This window comes from Heteronotia binoei, chromosome 19 (genome assembly GCF_032191835.1).
Source record: "Heteronotia binoei isolate CCM8104 ecotype False Entrance Well chromosome 19, APGP_CSIRO_Hbin_v1, whole genome shotgun sequence".
NCBI lineage: Eukaryota > Metazoa > Chordata > Lepidosauria > Squamata > Gekkonidae > Heteronotia > Heteronotia binoei.
In genome coordinates this window covers 11,804,735-11,831,897 of record NC_083241.1, presented here as the reverse complement: position 1 = coordinate 11,831,897, position 27,163 = coordinate 11,804,735, and the positions used below count along the sequence as shown (strand labels likewise).

At 45.1% G+C, this 27,163-nt stretch overlaps 1 protein-coding gene across 4 annotated transcripts in view; it reads right to left on the bottom strand.

The window, feature by feature from the left end:
* LRRC28 (leucine rich repeat containing 28) overlaps positions 1–27,163 on the bottom strand; it is a 77,624-nt gene that overhangs the window by 49,010 nt on the left and 1,451 nt on the right. For 3 of the 4 annotated variants that reach the window (XM_060260048.1, XM_060260050.1, XM_060260049.1), the window contains exons 2-5: positions 25,059–25,285; positions 18,004–18,044; positions 9,108–9,145; positions 7,046–7,183 (exon numbers count right to left, since the gene is read on the bottom strand). In XM_060260048.1, the coding sequence (XP_060116031.1) occupies positions 7,046–7,183; positions 9,108–9,145; positions 18,004–18,044; positions 25,059–25,250 (409 nt within the window). In that variant the 5' untranslated portion in view covers positions 25,251–25,285. Of the gene's footprint in view, positions 1–7,045; positions 7,184–9,107; positions 9,146–18,003; positions 18,045–25,058; positions 25,286–27,163 lie in introns of those variants that run through there. The other variant, XM_060260051.1, reaches the window with a different exon arrangement.

The window sequence follows — 27,163 nt, the reverse complement described above, 5'->3', positions numbered from 1 at the left end:
ACCCACCAGAGGTTATTTAAGCATTTGCTCCAGAGTGCCACAATTGCTGAATACAATTACATTTTTGCCCTCCACTGCCTAGAACAGGGGTGGTCAGACTGTGGCTTTTTCACACATATTGTGTGGCTCTCAAAGCCCTCACCACCATGTCATAGGAACATAAGAGAAGCCATGTTGGATCAGGCCAATGGCCCATCCAGTCCAACACTCTGTGTCACACAGTGGCCAAAAAACAAACAAACCCAAGTGCCATCAGCAGGTTCACAATTGGGGCTAGAAGCTCTTCCACTTTGCACCCCCACCCCTCAAGCACCAAAAATACAGAGCATCACTGCCCCAGACAGCCAGCTTGGAGAAGGCATTTGTCTCTTTATATCACTCCTCTGAGCTAAGCCAAAACATTTCCGGTGTTTTGTTTTGGGTTTTTTTTTTTTTGCAAGAACGCACAGGAATGCAGTTCTGTCTGGCTTGGTGTCAGGGGATGTGCCTAATATGCAAATGAGTTCCTGCTAGGCTTTTTCTACAAAAAAAATCCTGATGCATTTAAGTTGCTTTCTTTCCAACTCTCCCTTCTTCCCCCCTCCCATCTATTTGCCTGCCTGCCTTCTTTCCTCCCTCTCTTCCTTTCTTGCGGCTCTCAAACATCTGATGTTCATATCTTGTGGCTCTCAAACATCTGATGTTTGTTCTGTGTGGCTCTTACATTAAGCAAGTTTGGCCACTCCTGGCCTATAATCACTAGAGATGGCCCAGAAGAGTTCCCTCGCTGTTAATAGTTGGTTATTTCCGATTAATACTTTAGAGCATGGCCAATGGGCTGGGACTGATGGGAGTTGTAGGCAAAAAAAAACATCTGGAGAGCTACTGTTGGCCACCCCTGCTTTAGAGAGTGTTAGAATTCAAAGTTTTCAAGTGATTTGGATTGCTGAGTCTACATCAGTAGAAAACAGCAAGAGGCAGTAGCACCTTAAAGATTAAAATTTTGGGCAGGGTTATGAGCTTTTGTGAGTCGCTGCTCATTTCTCCAGATAACATGGCACATGAAGAAGTAAGCATTGATGGACAAAAACTCCTACACTGCCACTAATCTACTGGACTCTTGCTCTTTTCTACTCCTACAGAGAGACTAACATGGCTACCCGTCTTGATCTACTGGGTCTGCAACGACAAGATGATGATGATTGATGATGATGATGATGATATTGGATTTATATCCCGCCCTACACTCTGAATCTCAGAGTCTCTGAGTGGTCACAATCTCCTCTACCTTCCCCCCCCCCCCAACCCACAAGAGACACCCTGTGAGGTAGGTGGGGCTGAGAGAGCTTTTTACAGCAGCCGCCCTTTCAAGGACAACTTCTACAAAAGTTATGGCTGACCCAAGGCCATTCCAGCAGGTGCAAGTGGAGGAGTGGGGGATCAAACCTGATTCTCCCAGATTAGAGTCCGTGCACGTAACCACTACACCAAACTTGCTGTCTCAAATTTGTCAGCCGTAACAAGCAGCAGATTCAGAAATGTGATAGTGAGAGTTGTGTGATAATCTCCAGATAACACATTTCCCCAGCTCCCCCATTCACAGATATTTATTTGGTGTGTTCTGTTTTAAAGCCTAATTACTGAACTTTTAATGGTCTAGGTTGGGTTTTCTAATACTTAGTTTGCAGGATGTACGCACCTCGCGCACCACTTTAAAGATGCGTAAAAAGAAGCCATGATAACTGAAAGACGGGGACTGGAATTAAGCCAGGATTCCCAATGCCAGATCCTATGATCTCATCACTGGCTGACAAAGCCTTGATATTTATCAAAGAGAAGGTTTATACTGCGGGTCTGCCAAAAAAGCAGTAGGTGTTTGCTAAACAAAGATGCAGCCGTACTCCTGAGCAGCACAACATGTCTCTTTGCCGCCTCTGAATGAAAACTTCTGCGATTGTATTGGAACCCAGAGTGTTCGGTGAAAATGGAACAACAAAGCAGTCATTAAAGCAGTGATTAACCAAAGCCAATTCTTATTTAAGCTCAACATTTGTTGATTCCAAGGGCAACGGGCAGCAATCATGGCAGGAAGGCCAAGACTGAGATTCTATTTGCTTACAATTCTGTCAGTGAGGAATTAAGGAACCACACCTGGCATGGCCAGCACGGGTTATGTGCATAAAGTGCCATCAGGTGTCTGTTAAGGGTGCCATGATTTCAATTACATTCCTACAAATGACTCTTTGTAACTCTATGTAACCTCTCAGGGTCCTGATTAGCTCTTACCAGCCTGTTCTGCCTGTTATGTCTATGCCTTACTATGTAACTGCTTCTACCCTGGGAAGAGGAGTGAACGTAATGGCACCAAGGCCAATGTCTGTTAGCTTATTCCTGGAGAATGTGTGCATTCGTTTCTCTCTTACAAAGGGGGCTTGGAATGTTGGGGGGGGGGGCGGAGGGGAAAGCTATTGGTAGATTTTGGTGCTTTGCGCTTTGATGGACGGATCCGAACCTATAGCAGTGGGAACGAAGACCTCCTGCCTCAGTTTCAGCAAAAAGTATTGTGTGTGCTGTAGCTGTCCAAGCACTTAATAAACACTGTTACTCAATGAAAGAGTGTTCATTGGTGACAACTGTACCGGACAGTATCACTGGCAACTGACTTAGGGGGACAGCTTTCAAGGGAAGAGTTAAACAAAGGAGGTTTGCCATTGCCTGCCTCTGGGTAGAGACCCTGGATATCCTTGGTGGTCTCCCATCCAAGTACAAACCAGGGCTGACACTGCTTAGCTTCTAAGATCTGACGAGATTGGAGCAGCCTAGGCCATCCCGGTTAGGATGGCTTGGACTGGCCTTGCCAGGAAAAAGCAAGACTGCTGCTTGGGGGACGACACTGGAGCCACGGAGTCTCGGGTCTCCACATAAGAGCATAAGAGAAGCCATGTTGGATCAGGCCAATGGCCCATCCAGTCCAATACTCTGTGTCACACGGTGGCCAAAAAACCCAGGTGCCAACAGGAGGTCCATCAGTGGGGTCAGGACACTAGAAGCCTTCCCACTGTTGCCGCTCCCAAGAACCAAGAATACAGAGCATCACTGCCCCAGAGAGTTCCAAACATGCTGTGGCTAATAGCCACTGATGGACCTCTGCTCCAGATGTTGGTCCAATCCTCTCTTGAAGCTATGATTGCACAGTAGCTCCTTTGCCCAGCTTTGCCTTTCTCTTGAGGAGGAGGGTCATCTGGCCATGGCAATCCATGTTTTAGACTACTGTGCTGCACTTCACCAGTTTGGTGTAGTGGTTAAGTGCACGGACTCTTATCTGGAAGATCCGGGTTTGATTCCCCACTCCTCCGCATGCAACTGCTGGAATGATCTTGGGTCAGTCATAACTCTCAGAACTGTTCTGCTCAAAGAACAGTTTCCAGGAGAGCTCTCTCAGCCCCACCTACCTTACGGGCAGTGTTCCCTCTGAGTTAGTGTTAGCTAGCTCATGATTTTTAGCCTCCGGCTCACACATTTTTGTCTTAGCTCAGGATAAATGGCCCCAGAGCAAACCAATTTATGCAGTAGCTCACAACTTTAATGCCAATAGCTCACAAAGTAGAATTTTTGTTCACAAGACTCCACAGCTTAGAGGGAGTATTGCTCACAGGGGGTCTGTTGCGGGAAGGGAAAGGAGATTTAAAGCCCCTCTGAGACTTCTTTAGGTAGTGAAGGGTGGGTATAAATCCAGTCACCTCTTCTTCTTCCACTTGATATGGGGCTGCCTTTGACATGGTTTGGAAGTCTCGTTTATTGAGATATTTATACCCCATTTATACCTCAATGGAGGACCAAAGTGGCTTACAACATCGTTCTCCTCACTTCTTCCCACTTCATCCTCATGGCAACCCTGGGTGCTGAGAGCTTGTGACAGACACAGTGACACCCAGAGAGCTGCCATAGCAGAGTGGGGAGTCAAACCCAGAGCTCCCACATCCTAATCAGGCACTCTACATGCTGCACTATGCTGGTAAAAGAACAAAACACAGCAGCGAGAAAACAAGAAGAGCCCTGCTGGATCAGACCAGCGGTCCATCTAGTCCAGCACCCTGTTTCACACAGTAGTTCCTCTGGAGGGCCAACAACAGGACACAGAAGCTGAGGCCTTTCCCTGGTAAAAAAGGTGACGGTAGTCCCCTGTGCAAGCACCAGTCATTTTCGACTCTGGGGTGACGTTGCTTTCACAACATTTTCACGACAGACTTTTTATGGGGTGGTTTGCCATAGCCTTCCCCAGTCATCTGCACTTTTCCCCCCAGCAAGCTGGGTACTCATTTTACCGACCTCAGAAGGATGGAAGGCTGAGTCCACCTGGAGCCAGCTACCTGAACCCAGCTTCCACTGGGATAGAACTCAGGTTGTGAGCAGAGGGCTCCGACTGCAGTACTGCAGCTTTTACCACTCTGCGCCACGGGGCTCTTACCTTTCCCTGGTAAGAACCTCAAAAAAAGACCTGTAGGATCAGACCAGTGGTCCATCTAATCCAGCATCCTGTCTCACACAGTGGCCAAGCAGTTCCCCTGAACAGCCAACAACAGAACACAGAAGCTGAGGCCTTTCCCTGCTAAGAACATAAGAAGAGTCCTGCTGGATCAGAACAGTGGTCCATCTAGTCCAGCATCCTGTCTCACACAGTGGCCAACCCGTTCCTCTGAACAGCCAAAAACAGGACACAGAAGCTGAGGCCTTCCTCTGTTGTTGCCTCCTAGATCTGGGATTCAGATGATTAGTGCCTGTGAAGGTTCCCCTCAGTTACCATGTGTAGTCACTGACAGACCTATCCTCCATTAATCTATCTAATCCCCTTTGAAAGCTAATATTCCTGAACTGTTAATTCCTACTGTGTTCAAATTTTGCCAGTACAAGAAGAGCTTCACCGACTGCTTATTAACTTCCAGGAAACAACTCAAAATGCTGATTGTGACTTTTAGAGACCTAATTAACTTCAACCAAGTACTTTGGACCACCTACTCTGGTACAAGCCTTCCCAAAGCCACCAGAAGGCCTTCATGTCAGCTCCCCCCAACTGAGACAAAGCTTCAATTACCTGCTGTTGTTAGTACACAGATTAGATAGATGATAGATATAGACATATAGACAGACACAGATGTAGATATATTTTAATGACTTGGTATGTTAATACTTTCTTTTAAAACGTTCATTTTTTTTATTCTCTCCCCCCCCCCCCTTCCTCCAATTTTATCTTGTTGGACATTTGTATTTTATTTTTTGTTGCTATGGCTTTTTTGACTAATGCGATAAAGACTGACTGACTGATCTGATTAATTCTACACAGATCCTAAAGTCCACTACACGTCCCTGGCTAAAGCAAAATAAACAGTATTTTCCTTGCTATTTCAAAAGCCATCAACAACCACATCCACCCGATCCATGATCTCGATAAAAAGAGGAACTCCTGACAAAGAGTTCATGAGCCAAATTCTTACAGTATGGTTAGTCATAAAAGGAAGAAACCTCTTCAAAATGTGCCTGTAAAATGATGATGGAGAACACTTGATGCAAACAGATTTTAAACACTCACTTTTTTTTTTTTTGCAGAGAATTTTTCAGCAGATTATCATAGGACGGGAAAGATTAATATTCACTGTATGAAAGGCAATACTGACGGCGGGGATGTAGGGGGGGGGATAAAGTGTTGGTTCAAGCACTTTGGACAAGCTGACTCTGCTTCACTGTATTCCACACACTGGCAGACCTTTTCCTATACCTTATAATGGTTAACAAATGGTGATATTTTTTAGAGGTACAAAATCATACCTAAAGCTTTGAACACACAAGAAGAAGAGGCTTAATGCTCCATATTTCATATGAAAGGAGAAGGAAATAAAATGAAGCTTACATGACAGTAAAAGGCCATTTCCTAAGCAAAGTTTAGGCAGACATGCAGTCAATCATTCCGCAATATAAACTCCCCTTTTTGTCAAAGTTCCTTTTTTCAGGAATCTGCTAAAAGCACACATCAAGTTCTAATAAAACGCTCGCTTTCCTTTGAACAAACCTTGCTTTCATATGGCAGAAGCACAAGGCAAATTACTTTAGGAGGCTCAAAAATACCCAGACTTAAATAAAATAAAACTGGAAGCAGCAATTCTTAAAATCAGCTTTCTGTAAAACGTATTTCCTGATCCATGAATCTGCACAATTTTTGACGTTTTGTAATTTGATTTCTGCACTGTTAATCCTACCTTGTCATTTACTGGATTGTCTTATGCCGTCTGATTACATTTTGTTATATTTTATAACCTGCGAGTCTCGGTGAGAAAAGCAGGCCAAAAAACAAAGTGAATAAATTTATAACTGTAAACTGCCATCACAGTTTGCTGCTTCTGTTATAGCTCAAAGGTTAGTGGAAGCTACTAACTCAGCATCCAGACTCAATAAAGAGGTGCATCACACAATCTCAGCAATGCTCAGGAAACATATTCCCTCCCCTTCAATAACCTTCCTACATTCTTTGCATACAGCATTTTTTAAAACCCCCTCTATATTCATGCTGCAGTTTAGAAAGCAATGAAGGAAATATCTTCAGCAACCTGTCTTTTAACAGCCTGTGACAATTCTGCAGGGCCTGTAAAGCGGAGTTGTTCTGCCAGGCTTTCAGTTGAGGCACCGGACATCCAAATCCATCTTGGCCTCCCTTTGCTGACTGCGTTGATCCTTTTAATCTAGTGAGCTACTCAGCTGCACCACTCTGAAACGTCCCCACCCAAGCTCTGTTATCAAGGCAAGCTTGCTCTGCCTTGCTACATGGTTGATTTTAATGTTACTTTTATTGCTGAATTCCTATTATTGCTGTTTTGGTCCCAGTCTTTACGTGACTCTGTGACCCATCCTGAGCCCACTTGCAGGGAGGGCAGGATAGAAATCACATCAATAAATAAATAATGTTGAGCAACTTTTAGCTCACTTTTCTAACAGCTGACCTGTCAGAACTGAAATGCATACAGCACATCATCGCGTATAAACTGCACGCACTGTAAAGCTTCACAGCCCTCCTTACCTGCCGGCAAGTATTTCAGTCGGTTATTAGCCAGTCGAAGATGTCGTAAGGACCTCAGACGGCCAATCTCAGGGCACACAATTTCAAGCGCATTGTCACTCAAATCCAGTAGCTGCAGTTTAACCAGGGAACCTATTGCTTCAAAAGAAAAGCAGAATAAGCACAACTCAAGGCAGAGTCTTAAACTGGAACAATGTTCCGTTCTGACACATCGACGGTAATGGAAGTATATCAAAAACCACAGTGTCCCAACTGTTCTATTTGGTAAGGGCTCGGGCAAATAATGAACATCAAAATGTGAAATTAGATTCTGGTAGATAGCTGTATTGGTCTGAAGCAACAGAACGAAGTTTGAGCCCAGTGGCACCTTCAAGACAAAGTTTAATTCTGGGTATAAGCTTTCATGTGCATGCACATGAGAGCTTATACCCAGAATTAAACTTTGTCAGTCTTAAAAGTGCCATTGGATTCAGTTCTATTAGGCAAAACTGTTATTGAACCATAACTTTTGCTGCTATTACTTTCCCACAGTTTTGCCTACACTCAAATGCATCAGTCCCACATTGTTTTGCTTGGAGGGGGGGGCACTTTTATTCGCAGAATTTATGCCCCACCTTTCTGCTTGATTGGGGCCACCGAGGTGGTAACAATTAGAAGAAGAACATTACAAGCCACTAACAAAATATATACATAAAAACCCACAAACCCAACCATTAAAAAGGGCGGGAAAGAGGGTTACTGAGAGAATGGCAGACAAAATTAAAAAAAAAAGTCTTCAACAGCTGGTTGTAGACAATGACCAAGGAGGACAGAGCAATCTCCCCCGGGAAGGAGTCTCATAACTTTGGTGCCATGACCAAGAAGGCTTTCTCCTGGGTTGCTACTTGTCTCACCTCAGATGTGTGAGCACCCAAAGCGGGCCCTCAGAGGTCGACCATAATAGGTGTGAATGGGAGCAGGCTATCCTTAAGGTATGCTGGCCCCAAATCATACAGGGCTTTAAAGGTCAATACTGCACCTAAAATTGGGCCCTCTTACGCTTTACCAATAAAAAGAAAACCGAGGTCAGTGTTTCAAAACCTAGTTAACGGGTGCAGCTGAGCCACAAGACTCAACGGAACAGTTCAGTCAGGCTGGAGTGGGCCGTCCTTTGCTGGACAACTTCAAGAAGAGGCTGGACAAGACCAAAATCGATGTAACATCTTCCACTGGCCTTCCATCAGGAATGCTCTAGCTCTGGATTTCTGCACCAAGAATGAGGGTGAACTAGATGGCCTAGAAGGCCAATTACCATTTTAGAATGCTAATCTCAGCTTTGGCTCCCCCATCTGTAAAAGGAGAATAGCAAAAAGCCTGCCTCACAAGGTTTGTTTATGTGTGTGTGTGTGGTGTTTTTATTGATGATGATGATGATATTGGATTTATATCCCACCCTCCACCTCAGAGTCTCAGAGCGGCTCACAATCTCCTTTATCTCCCTCTCCGACAACAGACACCCTGTGAGGTGGGTGGGTCTGAGAGGACTCTCACAGCAGCTGCCCTTTCAAGAACAACCTCTGCCAGAGCTAAGGCTGACCCAAGGCCATCCCAGCAGGTGCAAGTGGAGGAGTGGGGAATCAAACCCGGTTCTCCCAGATAAGAGTCCGCACACTTAACCACTACTCCAAACTGGCCACTCATGCTGAGCTAAGAACGAAGATAAAGCTATTTACACAGCCAAGAAGAATGGGGACGTCCTTGATAAATGAGTAATAAAATCATTCATCAGGTCCCAGCTAAACACCAAGCATGGTGCTAATGGCCTCAGCTAACGGCATGTTTTATTTATTTAGGATTTATATCCTGCCCTTCCCACGAGGTGGCACAGGGCGGCTGAGACAAATCCCAGTGTTGCGGAGACAAATCCCACTTTGCTTTCCAAATAGAAGACAGGTATGCAGTCTTTAAGCATAACAGAGCTTATACGTGGTGATATCAAGTCTGCAGTGAACTTCACAGGAACTCAGCCGTGAAAATGTTAACAACTGTAGTTTTCATTATTTGAAGATAGTAAGACACTTACCTTCAGGTACAATGACAATGTTGTTTGAATGGAGATACCTGAGAAAGAGACAAGAGAACATACCACCTGTCATTTTCAAAAGGCAGGCTAATAAAAAAGCAACTGCCAAATTTCCACTTTGTTGCATGCATAAAACTTGGAAGGGGGATGGAAGACCAGAGATGACTTCAAAAGTATTACTAACACAACATAACATTGCCATGAGCTTTTGATTACTAGCTAGAAGGCATTTAAAGAGACTGTGGTAACTTTAAATGCCTTCTGAGCTTTCTGAGTTGTGCCACTGCAAGTGAACTCAGAAGACATTTAAGCTTAACTTAAATGGATCAACCAGCCATTATTCCCTATGGGGATGGTCCTCGTATAGGATATAATGGAACTGAATAAATTCAGGTTTCCCAAATACTTACCCAAATACAAATACTGGCATTCGTGAATACAGATTTTTTTTTTATCCAATAGACCAGAATGGGGGGGGGGGGGGAATAATTTGTTTGCACACCCTTATGAGGTAGACAGTTTTATACATTCAGTTTGGGCAAAGGTGTAATCTTTCATCACACTGTACATACAATCGGGGGGGGGGGGCAGTCATCTCATGCCTAGAATCAGTACTCAAGGGTAACATGGGGCAGTGAAAGCTGCAGCTGGTTTCTTATTGCCCCATCAAACCACAGATGTTGCTGGTATTTATCTTGAGTGTCTGAGTGGCTTAATCACTGGACTCCACAAGCAGCCACAGATCAGTGCCCAGTCCAAAGCCTAAATTTTGCACAAAAAATACCCAAGTGGAGTGCCCCCTGGAATCTTACAGATCTGTGTTAGATTGGAGAACGTAGGAAGCATGAATGGCAAATGGACCCAGCTTCAGCATCATGGTTTGGTGGGGGATGGGCCAGAACGGCATGTGATGCGCTCATTGATAAAAAGGATTTCATATGAAATGGCCTGAATCAGGGGGCTGGCTGGGAAAAAAAAAATTTCATGGTGGAAAAACTGACACACAACGAGCTCCAGCAGCCTCATTAGCTAATAAAACTTGTAGTCATACCAAAAAATTGCAAGGGGGAGTGGGGGCTGAAATGTCACAATGGTGCTTTGTATTTGGGAAGCGGTCCTTCTCAAATGCCTAGGAACCCCACTTGGTTTTACTTCTACGGTCAGAAAACTCTCAAGTGAATATTTATTAATATCATGTATAGGTTTTCAATTTTAAATAAAAGGGCAGAGACCTACACAGCCTTTCATAAGAAAGGTTCATCCACTGTAAGATGCATGCAAACAACAAGACCAGACAAGTTAATGCCAGGCTCCAAATAGTTATTTCAAACAAGTCCCAAGGTCTGGGTGTGTTTAGTGTGTGTGTTTTTTTTTTAAATGCCTTTGATCAGCAGACCCCACCCCCCTCACCTGTCATCTCACAATCTGATGGTGAAAATCCACTCCCCCCGCCCCCCCCAGTATCAAAAGCAGTTTGCCACATGGAATATGGGCTTGCCATTTGAGGAACTCAAACAAAAAGGGCCCTTGGGCACCAAGAATTAGTTACGCGGTTCTTTGGCTCTCTCAGCTTCTATTTCTTATTGTAAAGGCTGAAAAAAATTTATCGAGTGCTCTCTGGTGGGGAGTACTCGCAACTGCCGCTACCTTGGAACAAAACTCTGCAAATTTCCTTCATACGGATCCTTTCTAGAACTCTCAAGACAGTTCATTTGTAATCGGTACTGGAGCACAAAATGGTTTCGTTCATGCCAAAGGAACACGAACAAACCCTTATTTGTACAAAGACAAAAGCAGATCAGCTAAAATCAGCCGCCGCTGGCTGGCAGAGTGAAAAGACACTGCTGCCTTCGGTCAGAATTGCAAGATCGAGATTTTTAAAACAAGGCCCCTTGGGACAGAGCATCCCCGCTGCAGTCATACAGAGCTGACAACGTGGGAAGCCATTTCTCTGTAAATAATGAAATGTCCTGGAATTAGATTCAAACAGTAAAGGACATTCCGCAGGCCTGGACAGACTGAAGCAAGCAGAGTTCTTGGATGTTCTCAGCCAGGATCCAAAGAACTACAAGAGGTACCTGCCAAATGGCTTTTGTGCACCCTGTGGTGTTTTTTTTTAAAAATGACACATGCATAGTCCTCGGCAAACTGCCTTTAGCACGTCACATAGATTCCCACGTAGTGCAGGGTGTGAGAAAAACCAAGCTGGAAAACCTGTGACTATGCAGAACGAGCTGTTCAATAATTTTCAGTTAGGCCTTTAAAAGTAAACTTTTAATATACATTAGTTGTAGTTTTTGGGGTTGTATGGCTGTGGTCTTGGCATAGTAGTACCTGATGTTTCGCCAGCAGCTGTGACCGGCATCCTCAGAGGTATAACACAGAGTTCTCTCTGTGTCAAGTGAAATGGGGTGATGTTACCAAGGCTTTTTTTGCTGGCTTGGTGTCAGGGGGTGTGGCCTAATGTGCAAATAAGTTCCTGCTGGGCTTTTCCACAAAAATGATATCAGTGATATCAGGAGCTGTGGCCTAATATGCAAATGAGTTCCTGCTGGGCATTTTTCAACCAAAAAAGCCCTGAATGTTACGTTGACACAGAGAGAACTCTATCTTTCTGTGTCTCAAATAGCTGTTAATGCCGCTGCAGAGGCACACTTCAGTCTACATGCACACAGGAAGCGGCAGGTGGGGGGGGGGCCCGAATTCTCCTTGCAGTGGTCACATGATTGCAAGACAGTGCATATGCTGTGGGCATGCGCAGTTTTTCCAGTGTTTATTACAGCAACAGATTGGACAAATTCATCAGCTGCTACTATCCCATATCTCCAGGTACAAAGGCTATAACTCTGACACGCTGGGGATCAGAGCACAGGATGCAGTCATCACCTTCAAACTGTTTGCGTCTGGGCTAAGTTGCTGCTAGAAACAGAATACTGGATCAGGTGGAGCCACATCCAACCCAGCGAGTCAATTTGTACATTCTTAACCAAAGGCAGCAGATGTGCTGTACTTCAAAGTTGCTTCTTTACAACAGAGGCCTTAAGAATTAGCACACAGAAGAGCTAGTGCGGAAGGTGGCTGAGCCGCCTGTGGCTCTTTCATACAAACTGCGCAGCTCCTGGAGGTCAAGGAGGAACTTAATATAGGCTTACTGTCAAGGAAGTGTGTTTAGCATCAGGGTCTCAGGTAGCTGTCAAGCATTTCAATCCTTGAGAGTCCACAGGTGGGGGAAGCTCTGAAGAGAGATCTTTATTCAGAAAAGGGGGATAGCAGGGAGAAGGGGGGTGGGGAGTGGGAACGCCAAATGCATACTAACTTAATACCCAGAAATATCATGCTTGACATACTGCCCCCTCTATGATCTTGCTCGAGGCTTTGAGGGGTGCAACTTATAAAATTTCTTTATTAATTCTTTTGCTTGCACATTTGAACTCTCTACCCATTCATCGTGGCTTGGTGAGAAATACTTTCATCTGATTAAAAAATACAACACCCCCCGTTTTAACTTGGTATCCAATATTTCTTTAACTTCATGGTGACTCTGACCCCCAATCTGGATAGGTTGTGGAGCTGGTGGTCGAGGGTGTCATGACGTAGCTCCAGGATCTCTGTCAAGAAGACTGCAATGAAAAACAGGATGTATTTTACTAAACATTTTCGGTAATTCCAATTCTACTGTCACTTTGTTGATTATCCTCTTTGTTTTGAACGGACCAAGAAACTTGTACGCCAGCTTTTTGGATGGTTGAGGCAATGGTAAACTCTTAGTAGATACAAAGACTATCTCTCCTACTTTAAAGTCCTACACAGGAGCATGGTTTTTGTCATAATGCCTCTTGTAGCTGTCTTTAGCTGCCTCTAGATTCTCTTGTATTACTTTCCATGTCTTCCCCAAACTCCCCCACCAATGTTCAAAAGAAGAAGGTAATTCCAGTATGGTTCCACCCGGTAGTAACGGGAAGGGTTTCCCCTCATATCCATTCACTAGCAAAAAAGGGGAGGTTTTAGTGGAGCTATGTACACTGTTATATCCATATTCTGCAAAAGGTAAGAGTTGACCCAATTGAACCACAAAGGGTTTTCGCTCATTGGGATGAATAAGGATAGGTTCACTGGTGAACAGTCTTTTTAGTTTATTAAAGGCTTCTTGACATTTGGCTGTCCATGCTAATTTAGCTGTTGGCCTTTTGACTTCGACCCCTTTTCCTTTAGTCTTTAAAAGGTCAGTTAGGGGTAACATCGTTTGCGCAAATCCTTGTATGAAATTATGGTAAAAAATTGCGAAACCGAGGAAAGACTGGAGCTGTCTACGTGTCCTCGGGGGTTCCCAAACCAACACTGCTTGGATTTTGGCGGGGTCCATGGCTAGTCCCCTTTTTGACACCCGGTATCCTAAATAGTCAAGCTCTGTTTTGTGGAATTCACATTTTGACAACTTAGCATACAGTTGGTGCTCATATAGGGTGCTTAGCACTTCCCGTACTAATGTCACATGCGATTGTAAATCCTTTGAATAAATAATTATATCATCCAGGTACACCACGACCCCTTTATACAAATATTTTCGTAGGACTGCATTTTGTGGAATTCACATTTTGACAACTTAGCATACAGTTGGTGCTCATATAGGGTGCTTAGCACTTCCCGTACTAATTTCACATGCGATTGTAAATCCTTAGAATAAATAATTATATCATCCAGGCACACCACGACCCCTTTATACAAGTATTTCCGTAGGACTGCATTTATAAAGTTCATAAATACTCCAGGTGCCCCTTGCAATCCAAAGGGAATGACCAAGTATTCAAATTGGTCCACGGGGGTATTGAAGGCTGTTTTCCATTCATCTCCCTCTTTTATGCAAACTCGAAAGTACGCGTCTCGTAAGTCTAGCTTGGTGAAAATCCTCCCCTCTGATACGGTGCTCAGTAGATCTTTGATCAGTGGTATGGGTTAAGTGTTCCAGGTGGAAATCCCATTAATCCCTCGAAAATCTGTGCAAAGCCGAAGCCCGCTGTCCTTCTTCTTCCTGAAGAGCACTGGAGCAAAGTGAGGTGGCCGTGGCTGGCCAAATAAAACCTCTTTTTAAATTTTTGTCCAAAACCTTCCTTAATTCAGCTTTCTCTGCCCACCCCATTGAGTAGAGCTTAGCTCTGGAGAGCTCCTGCCCTGGAATGAGTTCTATAGCGCAATCAGTATCTCTGTGGGGAGGAAGTTCATTTGACTCCTCTTCACTAAATATTCTTTTAAAGTCTCTGTATTCCTTAGGGATTGACCGCACCTCCTCTATTGTCAAACACAGTTTCTCATTTCTAGGAGGGGGCTTGGCTCCCCAGCTTTTGTCCCAGTGATAATGCTCACACTTTTTATCAATAAAGTCAATGGTTTGTTCCCCCCATTTTATATCAGGTTTGTGCTTTGCCAACCACCCTACCCCTAGCACGATGTCAAAGGACGAGGAGGGGGCTATTACAAAGAGTTCAGTGTCCCAGTGGGTTTCTATCCCCACCGGCACTTCTTGCGTCTGTTTCACACATGGTTCCCCTTTCATTACAGTCCCATCCATTTGCTCAAACTGAATGGGGTGTGGTAGTAATGTTTTATGGAGGCCCAGGGCTTCCACCAGCTTAGGGGTGATTATGTCTCTCATATACCCAGAATCGATTAGGGCCCGAACATGGACAAATCGTTTTAAGTTTGGGTTCAACAACGTCAGGGGAACGAAAAATAAAATTCCAGTTATCCTCACCCTTAGTGGTGCCGTTAGTTCCGCGACCTGCTGCTCGGCACCTCTCAGTGCAGGTTGTCCCCATTTCCCGCCAGCTCGTCCTCCCAGGACATCTCGCTTAGCTGATCGATGACGATGGTTTCTTCGTCCGCTGAGGTAGCAGCAATGGTGCTTCCTTTGGCGGCATCCTTCTGGCATCCCTCGTTCTTTGGTTTAGGGGCGCTGGGCTTCGGAGTAAGGAGGGCCCTCGAGGTCACTCGGGGCAATTCACGGCCAAGTGTTTCAGGTCTCCACATCGGAAGCAATGCCGTGGGGTGGCTGGTTTGGTAGCCCCCCCTGCGGGGTTAGCTTTTTTCCCATCGGGTTTTGCCCCAGACTGAGACTCACGTCCCCCCTTTCCCCCTTGCTGCTGCTGTTGTTGCAGGGCCACTCTCTTCATGTTGGTTTTGATTGCAGCCACCCCACCAGTGTAGTAGGTCGAGCTTATTGTAAGGCCCGATCCAAAACGCTCGCATTTAGGACCCTCTGGAACTGCTCTATTTTCATTAGCTTGTTCCATCCCCTCATCTTAGCCGTATTTGCACTGAACTCGGCCGCATACTCTCGCACCAATTTCGATCCTTGTTGTAGGTCTCACCACCTTGGAGGGGGTCTTCATACTGCGTCAGCAAAGCTTGTAGGAAAGCGGCTACAGTATCCAATTCTGGGCTCCTGGTTTCGTACAGGCTTACATACCAGCGTTTTGCAACCCCTTTCAGTTTCGACCCCAGATAATCCACTCGGCTGAATTCGTCAGGGAAGGTATTCCCCCAATAATGCATATAGCTGTTGGCTTGGATGGAAAAGTATTCTTCTTCTGGGTCCCCATCGAAAGTGGCATCCAGCTCCCTCCCTCTGCCATAATCTCGTGGAGCAAGTGGCAATGGAGGCTGTGGCCGGGAGGGGGTGGTTGGGTCCCTCTCGGGTCGACTGGGGGTAGCACCTTCTCCAACTGCCGTCTCATCTCTTGCGCCATGAAGGTGGCGTTGGTTTGCATCTCCTCCTGCAAGCATTTTACCATTTCAGCCATCTCGCTCCTCAACGTCTGGACAAATCCACTACCCTCAGGTTCGGGGCCGTCGTCATCGTCGTCTGGGCATGAAGGGTTAGGGTCGTCATACTCTTCTCCCTCTTCCGATTGGGGTTCATCGCGATCTCCACAGCCCCCAGCTTGTGCGCCTACTCTCGCTCGTCACTCTCACCCTCCGTGACGGCTGTGCCAAGATCGCCTCTCTCTGTGCTGGTGCCTCATCCATGAGTGTGGTGGAGGTTCTGGGCGCCCAGTCCCGAGGTGTGATGAGGAATTGTTGGATATGTAAGGGGGACCCTCTCCCTGCTACTCTCCGAGCATCTAGGATATGCCAAGGAGGGGTCTGTACTCCGGTCTCTTCCTCTCTGCGTTCTCCTCGTCTCCTCTCAGGGAATGTAGGGAGTCTGCCATTATCTGGTGTTCTTTCTGCCATACTGTTAAAAAGTTGCCAGGTCGGTTAGAATCCCAAAAGGATCACTTCCAAAATGTCAAGCATCGGTATTTTGAATAATCAAGCTTTTGTTTAAATCAAAGACTTGCTTTATTGATAATCCAATACTTGTCCAAGGAACGATACCTTGGAAGTGATACAGTACGCTACGTAGCATGGCATCTTAAAGGCTACTTCGAAGACAAAGTTCAGATAGTTTCAAAACGTAACATACAGATGTGAATTGCATAGAAGGTTCAAAGCATACTATCAACTAGCCATTTGGATACTACAACATCTCTTGGTTCCCACACATTCCTGGCTTGCTGATATGTATGGGAACTCGGGGGAGGTACTTCTGCTTTACAATATGGAGATTACTTGCATATCCTGCATCCTTGAGAGTCCACAGGTGGGGGAAGCTTTGAAGAGAGGTCTTTATTCAGAAAAGGGGGACAGAAGGGAGAAGGAGGGGGGAGGGAAGTGGGAACGCCAAATGCATACTAACTTAATACCCAGAAATATCATGCTTGACAGTAGCCTCTGTGCACAGACCAATAGGCAGATGACTACTTCTGCCATGTGTGAAGTGGAGAAGAAGGAGAAAATAGACAGGATTGCAAACTCTTCTCCTCCACCACAAAGGTCACACAGAGACCTAGAGCAGGGGAAGAGCGCAAGAGCCGAGGGAGCCACTGGAAAGAGTGATGGAAGAAAAGAGGGCAGTGCAGGGTTCTGCTGTAGTTTCACGGCTCTTGTAGGAGCTGTATTTACTAACCTTGGTGTCAAGGTAAGGAGAGGTGCATGATGATGCAAACAGCGGTCAGTGGTTTATATGGTACATGTCTGTTTCCTTCTCCCACCGGTGCCAAAAAATAATTCCCTCACCTTTCCCTATGCTGGTCTTATGGGGACTGTTATTCCTAGCTTTTGTTTTTTTAAAAAGTCTCCTTCTAGCATGATCGTGCTGTCAAGTGCATAGATATGTATCATCTTTCTGTGCAAAGAAAGCATTAAGAGTTTTATTAAAGACGTGTGTGTAATATTTGTTCATGTCTTGTGGCTCTAAAGCATCTGACATTTATTCTATGTGGCTTTTATGCTAAGCAAGTTTGGCCACTCCTGGTATAGAGCTTAGGGCATCAGATAAAGATCTGGGAGACCCAAGTCTGAAACTTCACTCTGCCATGGAAGCTCACTGGGTTACTTCAGGCCAGTCAAATGCTCGCAGCATAACCTGCCTCACAACTCTGTTGTCAGGATAAAAAGGAGGAGAGGAGATTGATGGCAGCCACTTTGGGCTCCCATTGAAAAGAAAGGCAGGGAATAAATGCAGTAAACAAATAAACCGAAGTAAAAAAAAACTTTACATTCTGATACAAGCAGGTGAAAAAAGTATGTTATGTGAGTTCTCTAAGCAAACAGTCTGGCTACTGCAGTGCTGCCTCCAAGCTACTGCTTAGGAAGAGAACCACTGTCTTGAAGCGGAGGCAGCACTCCAACAAAATTAGGTCACGGAAAAGCATCTTTTAGAGACCAGGCCAAAGCAGACTAGCTCTTCAGCAACAATACGGTAAACAGATATTCTTCTGTAAGTTTCGCCATCTTTTTTTTTTTGCTTAAATCAAATGCTCTACTACTGTAAACAAAAAAGATATTGCACACTCACAGTTCCACAAGATTAGGAAGCTTCTGGGCAAGGTTTTCTGGCTGAAAAAGAAAAGTCGTGAAATTGAATTTAGTTTTCAAAAGACGTTATTGTTATCTAACCACCGACGAGTTTGCTGGATTCACAATGACACACTCAACCTCTAGATCAGGGGTGTCAAACATGCGGCCCAGGGGCTGAATCAGGTCCCTGGAGGTCTCCTATCAGACCCCAGAGCAACTGGCTCTTGTCTGCTTCCTTCTCCCTCTCTCTTGCTTCCTTCTGCATCTCAACTTGATTTGCAAGGCTTGCTCATTCACACAGGAGCTACAGAGGAAAACCTCAATTTTCTCCATTGGTTGAAGCCCCTCCCCCTCCCAGTCTCCTGGGGAGGGAGGGAAAGAGCCTTTGCCCAGTTCCCTGGGTCCCACAGCAGAAATACAAAGAAAGCACCTTTAAGACCAACGTTTTAACCATATTTTAAGGGTTTTAAACAAAAAAAAATTAGTCGTGTTTGTCTGTAGTTCATATCCAGCACTCCCTCTAAACTGAGTGTGAGCTAGCGTGTGTGAGCTAGCTCACAGATTTTTAGCCTCCAGCTCACACATTTTTGTCTTAGCTCAGGAGGATGACCCCAGAGCACAAAAATTTATGTAGTAGCTCACAGCTTTCATGCCAGTAGCTCACAACTTTAATACCAGTAGCTCACAAAGTAGAATTTTTGCTCACAAGACTCTGCAGCTTAGAGAGAACATTGTTCATATCTATGCTATCTAATCGCAAATAGGTACACACATGGCCCGGCCTGACACAGCCTGGCCCGGCCAGGTCTCATTTAGATCTGGCCCTCATAACAAATGAGTTCAACACCCCTGCTCTAGATGAAAAGGGGGAGGGACGGTGGCTCAGTGGCAGAGCATCTGCTTGGGAAGCAGAAGGTCCCAGGTTCAATCCCTGGCATCTCCAAAAAAAGGGTCCAGGCAAATAGGTGTGAAAAACCTCAGCTTGAGACCCTGGAGAGCCGCTGCCAGTCTGAGAAGACAATACTGACTTTGATGGACCGAGGGTCTGATTCAGTATAAGGCAGCTTCATATGAAAAGATGCTTTTTAAAAAATGCCCAGTAATTCCTCTAGCATTCATAACATTGCCTGGCCTACAACCTGGACAACAAACAGCAGCAGACGAAAGGGGAAAGGAGCAACAATGCCAGTTCGCTATGACGGCCTAAAGATATTAACCGTACGGAAGAGTCAGCTTCCAAACTGGAGTGAAGGGCTCCAGCATAAATCTGGATGCAATCCGCTGTAATAAATTACAGTGTCAAAACATGAGCTGGTATGACATCACACACACACACACAAATTGTGCAGGATGATTAACTTCTCTAAATCGAGCGCAGGTTGATAATGCTGTGACGGGACACAATACGTAGAGCGCAATATGCTTCGGCGCATAATGCATTAGAATCACCTGCGCAAAAATTCAGTTTACCTTACAAGAACACACGGCAGATAAATGCCCTCGATCAATACAATTAAATAATCATACCGGCTACTTTTAATGGCCAGCTTGCTAACACTTTTCAATTACTATAATGCATTCTGTGCCTGGCCAGCTGCCTTTTAAACATGGAGGTCTTCCAAAGCTGAAGATTAGAGGGAGGGAGGGAGGGAGAGAGAGAGAATGATGTTACAGCAACTATGTCACCTGATTTCCGTGTGAAAGCTCTCGCCGGTGGTTTTGTTTTACAAACTCTGCATGGGTCCTATTTCACAAAATGATTGATTGCTGCAGTACTATTGGCAGCCCTCCCTCTGTTGGGGTGCTGGCTCTTAATTCCAGGGCAGGCCTGATTTGAAAGTCTCCAGGATCGAGACGGCCGGGGAAGAACGCCAAGCCATCAGCCCCCACGCCCCCCATTTGTTTTCCTGCAGCAAACACATCTCCCATCCTAAGTCATAAATGGGGCACAGATCCTTCCTAAACGTTTGTTTTTGAAAGAAGGCTGTGAACGAGTCAGCTCGGCTTAGCCATTTGAATATGCTCCCATGTGGGGCAAACATAATTTCAACAATCCTTCAAAGAATGTCTGCTGTTTTTCGGTCACTGTATTTTCCCTGGCATTTTTGAAACCAAACAAGTTAACAAATTTTATCATAATCTATTTTTCTAAAAGCAGTGACACTCCTATACTATTGTATTTTGGCTTTATTGTGTATATTATTGTTTGTCTGTTTGTTTTCCCCTTTCCCCCTTCACCCTCCTTTTCTGGGAAGTTAGTTCAACCTGTGCATTCCATGCATTCTATAAGCTGAGCCTCTTTTGAACGTGTCAGTCTGTATTCTTTACATAGGGAGTTTATTTTGCAGCTTTTAATTTTGATCATATTGTATCTTCTTCTGGAACGTTGCTTGTCTGAATCTGATCCTCGGATAATGGTACAGATGTGTTATTATAGGTTTTTGTCTGAGGGGAAGGGGGATTTAAAGGGTTACGGTTTTGGGAATATTTGACTCCACTTGTATATCACTGGTTTTTTTAAAAGTTTAATTTTTAAAAAAGAGAATAAAGAGAGCAAAACTTCAGCACTGTTTGCAGGCAGAAGCACCGTCTAGTTCTGAAATAAACAGAAGAATTAGGCAAGTCTGCCTTGCCGCAGAAGTCTGAGTTTTTATTTCCACCTACTGGGAAGTCTGCATTAAGCATTTATGAAGCTCTCCAGAGTAGTATCAGGGATGAGAATACAAACAGAAACAGCTGTCCCAAATTTACCGGCATGGCTAAGATACAATAATGAACCAGAGTTTAATTCCATGTGAATGAGTCTCGAGGCTCCCTCATTCACTCCTCCCCCCCTCCCTCCATAAAGCAAGATAATGAGTATGTTTGTTTGCAAGATTTACATATACCCTTCGGTTTCAAAGCACTCTAGTAAAACGCAGCTTTCCTGAAAACAAAAAATGAAAATTAATTTAGCCATAAAATATAGTCTACCAAGAACAAATAGCAGCAACCAGCACGCTGCACTACAGCTTAGACAAAGCCTAATTTAGAATATTAAAAGCATCGTTAGTGCATTCCTCTTTCTTCACCGAGAACACGGCAGCATCAGTAATGAGCAAAAAGCCCAAGAAAGATCTTGCACTAAAAGAGCTCTTCAACTGAAATACTTTTACTTATTAACGCAATCAATCAAGGGGACACCAGCCCTGACCCGGATAGCCCAGGCATGTCCGATCTTGCCAGACGTTGAAAGCTAAGCTGGGCTAGCCCTGGCAAACTACTTGGAAGGGAGACATCCTTGGAATACCTGGCCTGGGAGACAGGGGCAGGCTGTATCAAGTCACTTCTCTGAATGTCCTCCATGACTTCCAAGTATGCATGCACGCACACACATGCACACATACACACAAAATACAAAAAGTACCTAAATAAATCAAGGGGATGCCAGAGTCTGGGTGTACCACGACTTTGGGGACACCACGGAGCAGTCCTGGTTCCCAAGTGCTCAGTAATCTCATCCCTTGGAAAGCTGGCACACAGAGAATGCCAGCCCAAGCTTTTTAGCTATGGGCAATTGCCCAGACACCCTGGGTCAAGGCTATAAAAGGTTTTCAAAGTTAGTTCTAGCACAGGGGTGTCAAACATGCAGCCCAGGGGCCGAATCAAGCCCCTGGAGGGCGCCTATCAGGCCCCCGAGCAATTGGCTATCATCTGCTTCCTTCTCCCTCTCTCTTGTTTCCTTCTGCATAACAGTTTGCTTTGCAAGGCTTGCTCAATTGCACAGGAGCTACAGAGCAAAACCTCTTTTTTTTTTCCCCATTGGCTGAGGCTCCTCCCTTGGGGAGGAAAGGAAGAAGGGATAGCTTACTTTGCCAGGCTCTCTCAATCACACAGCAGAGCTACTGAGCCAAGCCTCTCTTCCTTCTATTGGCTAAAGCTCCCCCCCCATCCCCTGGGGAAGGAAGGAACCAGCCACAGCTTTCTTTGCCCAGTTCTCTGATTTCATAAGAGAAATACAAAGAAAGCACCTTTAAGACCAACGAGTGCTAATGTTTTAAGTTTTTAAAATATATATATTTGTGTTTGTCTGTGCCCTTTATAAAGTTTCTATCTCTGCTGCTTAATCTTAAATCGGTGTGCACATGGCCTGACCTGACATGGCCCGGCCCAACCCGACATGGCCTGGCCCAACAAGGTCTCATTTAAGTCAGATCCGGTCCTCATAACAAATGAGTTCGACACCCCTGTCTAGCACTTCAAACTGTGCCTAGAAACAGACTGGAAGCAGAATGCCGTTGTTGCAATCAGTATGTTGTAATTGGTATGGGGGTGGGAATATGATCCTTATGGCAAGTCCCAGCTAGCAACCAGGCTGGCTAATTCCAGTTAACCATCGTAACTAGTAAACCAGCCCAAGCTGGCAAAAGGCATCCCTGACTGCTGCTACTTATTTTTCCAAGCAGCCAGTTAAGATCTGGCAGTCGCAAGAAGATGCACAGCCACTTCTTTGAGGGGAGCACTACCTCTATGGAGAACAAGCAGTAAACTTACTCCTGTCTGGGCTTTCCCCGAGAGCAATTCCACAATATCTGGATTAAGTCTCAACTGGGTTGCCTGCATTCAGCTGCTCATTAACTGTTTTTATTGTGTTGTAATCCGCCCTGAGCCCATCTTGGAAAAGAGTGGACTATAAATTCACAAAATTAAAAAATTAAAAACGGGGGTTGGATCCAGATTAGGTTTTCTGCTAACAGAAGGCACTTTCCTGCTTCTCCCCCTCCTGCTGCGGTCCGCTAATCTCCCTGAAATGTTGCTCCTGGAATATGGGACACTCAGGAATGGCATGAGAAGTGAATTGGGGATCTGAAGCACGGATGGGGAATTGCCAGAAATTACCTCCCCGCTTCGGTAAACATAAATTTTAGTCTGGACCTAATCCATAGCATAGTTTGCACTGCCTCCTTGCAGTCATCCGGAAAAGAGAAAAAGAGCGAGGCAACAAAAGAATATCGATGGCACTGAGATCTCCAGAAGAGTTTTCAGCGGCTTCACGCTGATTTTAAAGAACAAGGAGGCAAGATAGAATCCTGCTAGTATCCCATAAGGCAATGAGGCAAAGCAGTAGTATTCCTGGCACCACCTGCTGAGATCTCAGCCAAAAAAAAAAAAAATGGAGGGAGGGAGAAGGAAGAAAAGGAGGAGGAGAAGACTGGAGCTATCCCTGCTCTTCACTTGGAGTTTCAGACTGCCTTGCAATCTCCTTTCTCTTCCCCTCCCCACAACAGACACCCTGTGAGGTAGGTGGGGCTGAGAGAGCTCTCTAAGAACTGCTCTTGAGCAGAACAGCTCTGAGAGAGTTGTGACTGTCCCAAGGTCACATCTGCAGGTGGAGTAGAGAATTAAACCCGGTCCTCCCAGATTAGAGTCTGTGCTCTTAACCACTACACCAAACAAGCTCTCTCAAATAGGGCTGCAGACACTGTAAAACAGGACCTCCCAAACCCATGCAGGCAAGTCAATCCAGGAGGATACCACAATCGAAGGTACTGAAAGTCAATGAGAGAGGTCCAAAAGCTCCTTTCAGCTGCCCAGTGACCAAGGCATCCTCTGTGTCACAGCCAGGATGGAACCCGAATCAAAAGTGATCTGGGCAACCAGTTTCACTCGGAAAGCTATGAGTTATACTGCCATCACTTTTCCATGCAACCTTACCCAAGAAGAGGAGCTCTGATACTGGGAAAAAGTTATACAGCCAATATTAAAGGTAAAGGTGCAAGCACCAGTAGTTGCTGACTCTGGGGTGACGTTGCTTTCACGTTTTCATGGCAGACTTTTTACGGGGTGGTTTGCCATTGCCTTCTCCAGTCATCTACACTTTCACCCCAGCAAGCTGAGTACTCATTTTACCGACCTCGGAAGGATGGAAGGCAGAGTCAACCTGGAGCTGGCTACCTGAACCCTGCTTCTGCCAGGATCGAACTCAGGTCGTGAGCAGAGGGCTCCACTGCAGTACTGCAGCTTTACCATTCTGTGCCATGGGATACTCACAGCCAATATTAGTCCATTCAAATTTTTTTTAAAAGTATGAAATCCATACAGTCCCTTGTATTAAGACCAACCATACTGACACCAAACCATGCAAGCTTTCGAGCCCCCTGGGAGGCTTCATCAGGCCTCTCCATTCCTTTTTCCTCCATCTTCTCTCAGCCTGCAAAGGCACTGTGCATTTCAATCAGCACATGGGATGACTCTGGATGGACTGGGGGTGGGTTTTGCATTTTAGCAAAAGACCGAAGAAATGGAGATTGACTGAATCCAGCTTTCCAGAAAAACTGCAGTACCTCTACACTGCAGCAATACACCATGACCTATTGCTACAAAAGAAAGCAGAACTAGCCATTCTGAATACTAAACAGTAAGTCTATCTTGAGAGCCAGCTTGGTGTAGTAGTTAAGAGTGGTGGACTCTAATCTGGAGAATCAAGATTCACATGCAGCCAGCTGGGTGACCTTAGGTCAGTCACAGTTCACCACTTACCTCACAGGGTGTCTGTTGTGGGAGAGGAAGGGAACGAGATTGTAAACTGCACTGAGATTCCTTTGGGTAGTGAAAAGCGGAGTATAAAAAGTATCCCTTCTTTGTCTATAAATATGCCATGCTCATAGCACATTCTACTATATTTTACTTTACCAAACCAGAGCTTTCTCTGAAAATTTGAGCTGAATGCCACCCCATCTTCTTCTCCATTATGATAAACATTTCACGGCAGAGGAATGCTTACCAAGCCCCATTCCTCAGCCTCATCTCTTTCAGGTCCTGTGACAATGCTTCAGTAAATCCTAAGACAAAGCCTACAATTTTATGAACTCCAAAGTCCCTTTAAAAAAGAAACTGCTAACTAGTTGTCATAAGGCTGTAAAGCTGCGTCCAGGCAATGGTACACTATAGGATGTTCACTTCTTGGGGAAAAAACAACACACAGTGTTTAGTGATTAAATCTTTCACACACAAACACCATTTGCTGAGGACATTCTGCAAGGGTTTTTTTTTTTTTTTTAAAGAAAACCATACCAAAGTGGTCAATGAATTCCTCTTCATATAGAGTCGCTCCAGGTACTGCAGACCTTCATCCTTCAGCAATTCCAGAGGAAAGTGATGCAGATTTCGGTAGTTTAAAAACAAGTTCTTGTGCCTTTCGAGCTTTGCCTCAGATATAGCTTTGCAAAGTTCTGAAGCCATGGCAGAGACTGTCCCGGCCACCATATTATAACCCTACGTGCCGCAGAAGCTGATCATTTCTAAAAAGGGAAAATAAAAGATAAGCAGCGTTCAAACAAGGCTGAGTGTCCTTTTTTCAGAAGCCCTGATCTTCTGAAATGCTACCTATCAGCGTCCAAATCTGCACACAAGGAAGGCAGCCAGATATCTGAATAAATAGCTGTTTCCCATTTTCTAGCCTACAACACACACATGAATACGCATGAGGATGCCTATACTAAATCAGACAATTGGTTCATCAAGGTTCGTATCGTTTACTCAGACCGCCAGAGACTCTGCAAGGTCTCAGATAGAGGACCTTTCAAATCACATACCCCCTGGTCCTTTTCAACTGAGATGCTGGAAATTGAACATGGGACCCTTTGCATGCCATGCAGAAGCTCTGCCATTGAGCACAGTCCCCCCCCTCCCCGTATATGTATCAATCTATCACATACAAATGAAATTAAAATGTCATAAATTGTACAAATAACATCTAAATTGAAAGGTAAAGGTAGTCCCCTGTGCAAAGCACCAGTCGTTTCTGACTCTGGGGTGATGTCACATCACAAAGTTTTCACAGCAGACTTTTTATGGCATGGTTTGCCATTCCCTTCCCCGGTCATCTACGCTTTACCCCTAGCAAGCTGGGTATTCATTTTATCGACCTCGGAAGGATGGACGGTTGAGCCAACCTTGAGCCAGCTGCCTGAACCCAGTTTCCGCTGGGCTTGAACTCAGGTCGTATGCAGAGCTTGGACTACAGTACTGCAGCTTACTACTCTGAATACACTGTCGTAAACATAAAGCAATTGAAGCTGCTGTACACGGAGTCTAACCTGTGGCATATCAAAGTCAGTCTTGCCTGTAATTGATAGCAACTCTCCAGGACAGGGGTGTCCAAACTTGCTTAACGTAAGAACCACATAGAATAAATGCCAGATGTTTGAGAACCGCAGGACAAGGAAGGAGGCAAGCAAGCAAGGAAGGCAGGCAAATAGATGGAGGGAAAGGAGGAGAGAGAGGTGGAGAAAGCAACTTAAAATGCATTCTCCATGTACACAAACACTTATACCAGGGATGGCCAAACTTGCTTAATGTAAGAGCCACATGGAATACACATCAGATATTTAAGAGCCACAGGACATAAACATCAGATGCTTAATAGCTGAGAGGAAGGAAAATAGATGGGGGAGGGAGAGAGAGAGGTAGAAAGAAAGCAAATTCAACTTCAAAAGCATTCTTCAAGCCACCAGCTGGCTTGGTGAAGTGATTTGTCTTCTTCAAGCCAGCTGATATGGTGGTGGGATCTTCGAGAGACACACAATATGTTTCAAAGAGCCACATGTGGCTCCCAAGCTACAGCTTCGCCACCCCTGCTCCAGAGGTCTTTCACATTACCTACTGTAAGAACATAAGAAAAGCCATGTTGGATCAGGCCAATGGCCCATCCAGTCCAACACTTTGTGTCACACAGTGCCCAAAAAGCCCAGGTGCCATCAGGAAGTCCATCAGTGGGACCAGGACACTAGAAGTCCTCACACTGTTGTCCCTCCCAAGCACCAAGAATACAGAGTATCACTTGCCCCAGACAGAGAGTTTCAATGATAAACTGTGGCTAATAGCCACTGATGGACCTCTGCTCCATATGTTTATTCAATCCCCTCTTGAAGCTGTCTATGCTTGTAGCCACCGCCACCACCTCCTGTGGCAGTGAATTCCATGTGTTAATCACCTTTTGAGTGAAGTACTTCCTTTTATCCACTCTAACCCAACTATGCAGCAACTTAATTGAGTGCCCACAAATTCTTGTATTGTGAGAAAGGGAGAAAAGTACTTCTTTCTGTACCTTCTCTATCCCATGCATAATCTTGTAAACCTCTATCATATCTCCCCTCAGCTGACATTTCTCCAAGCTA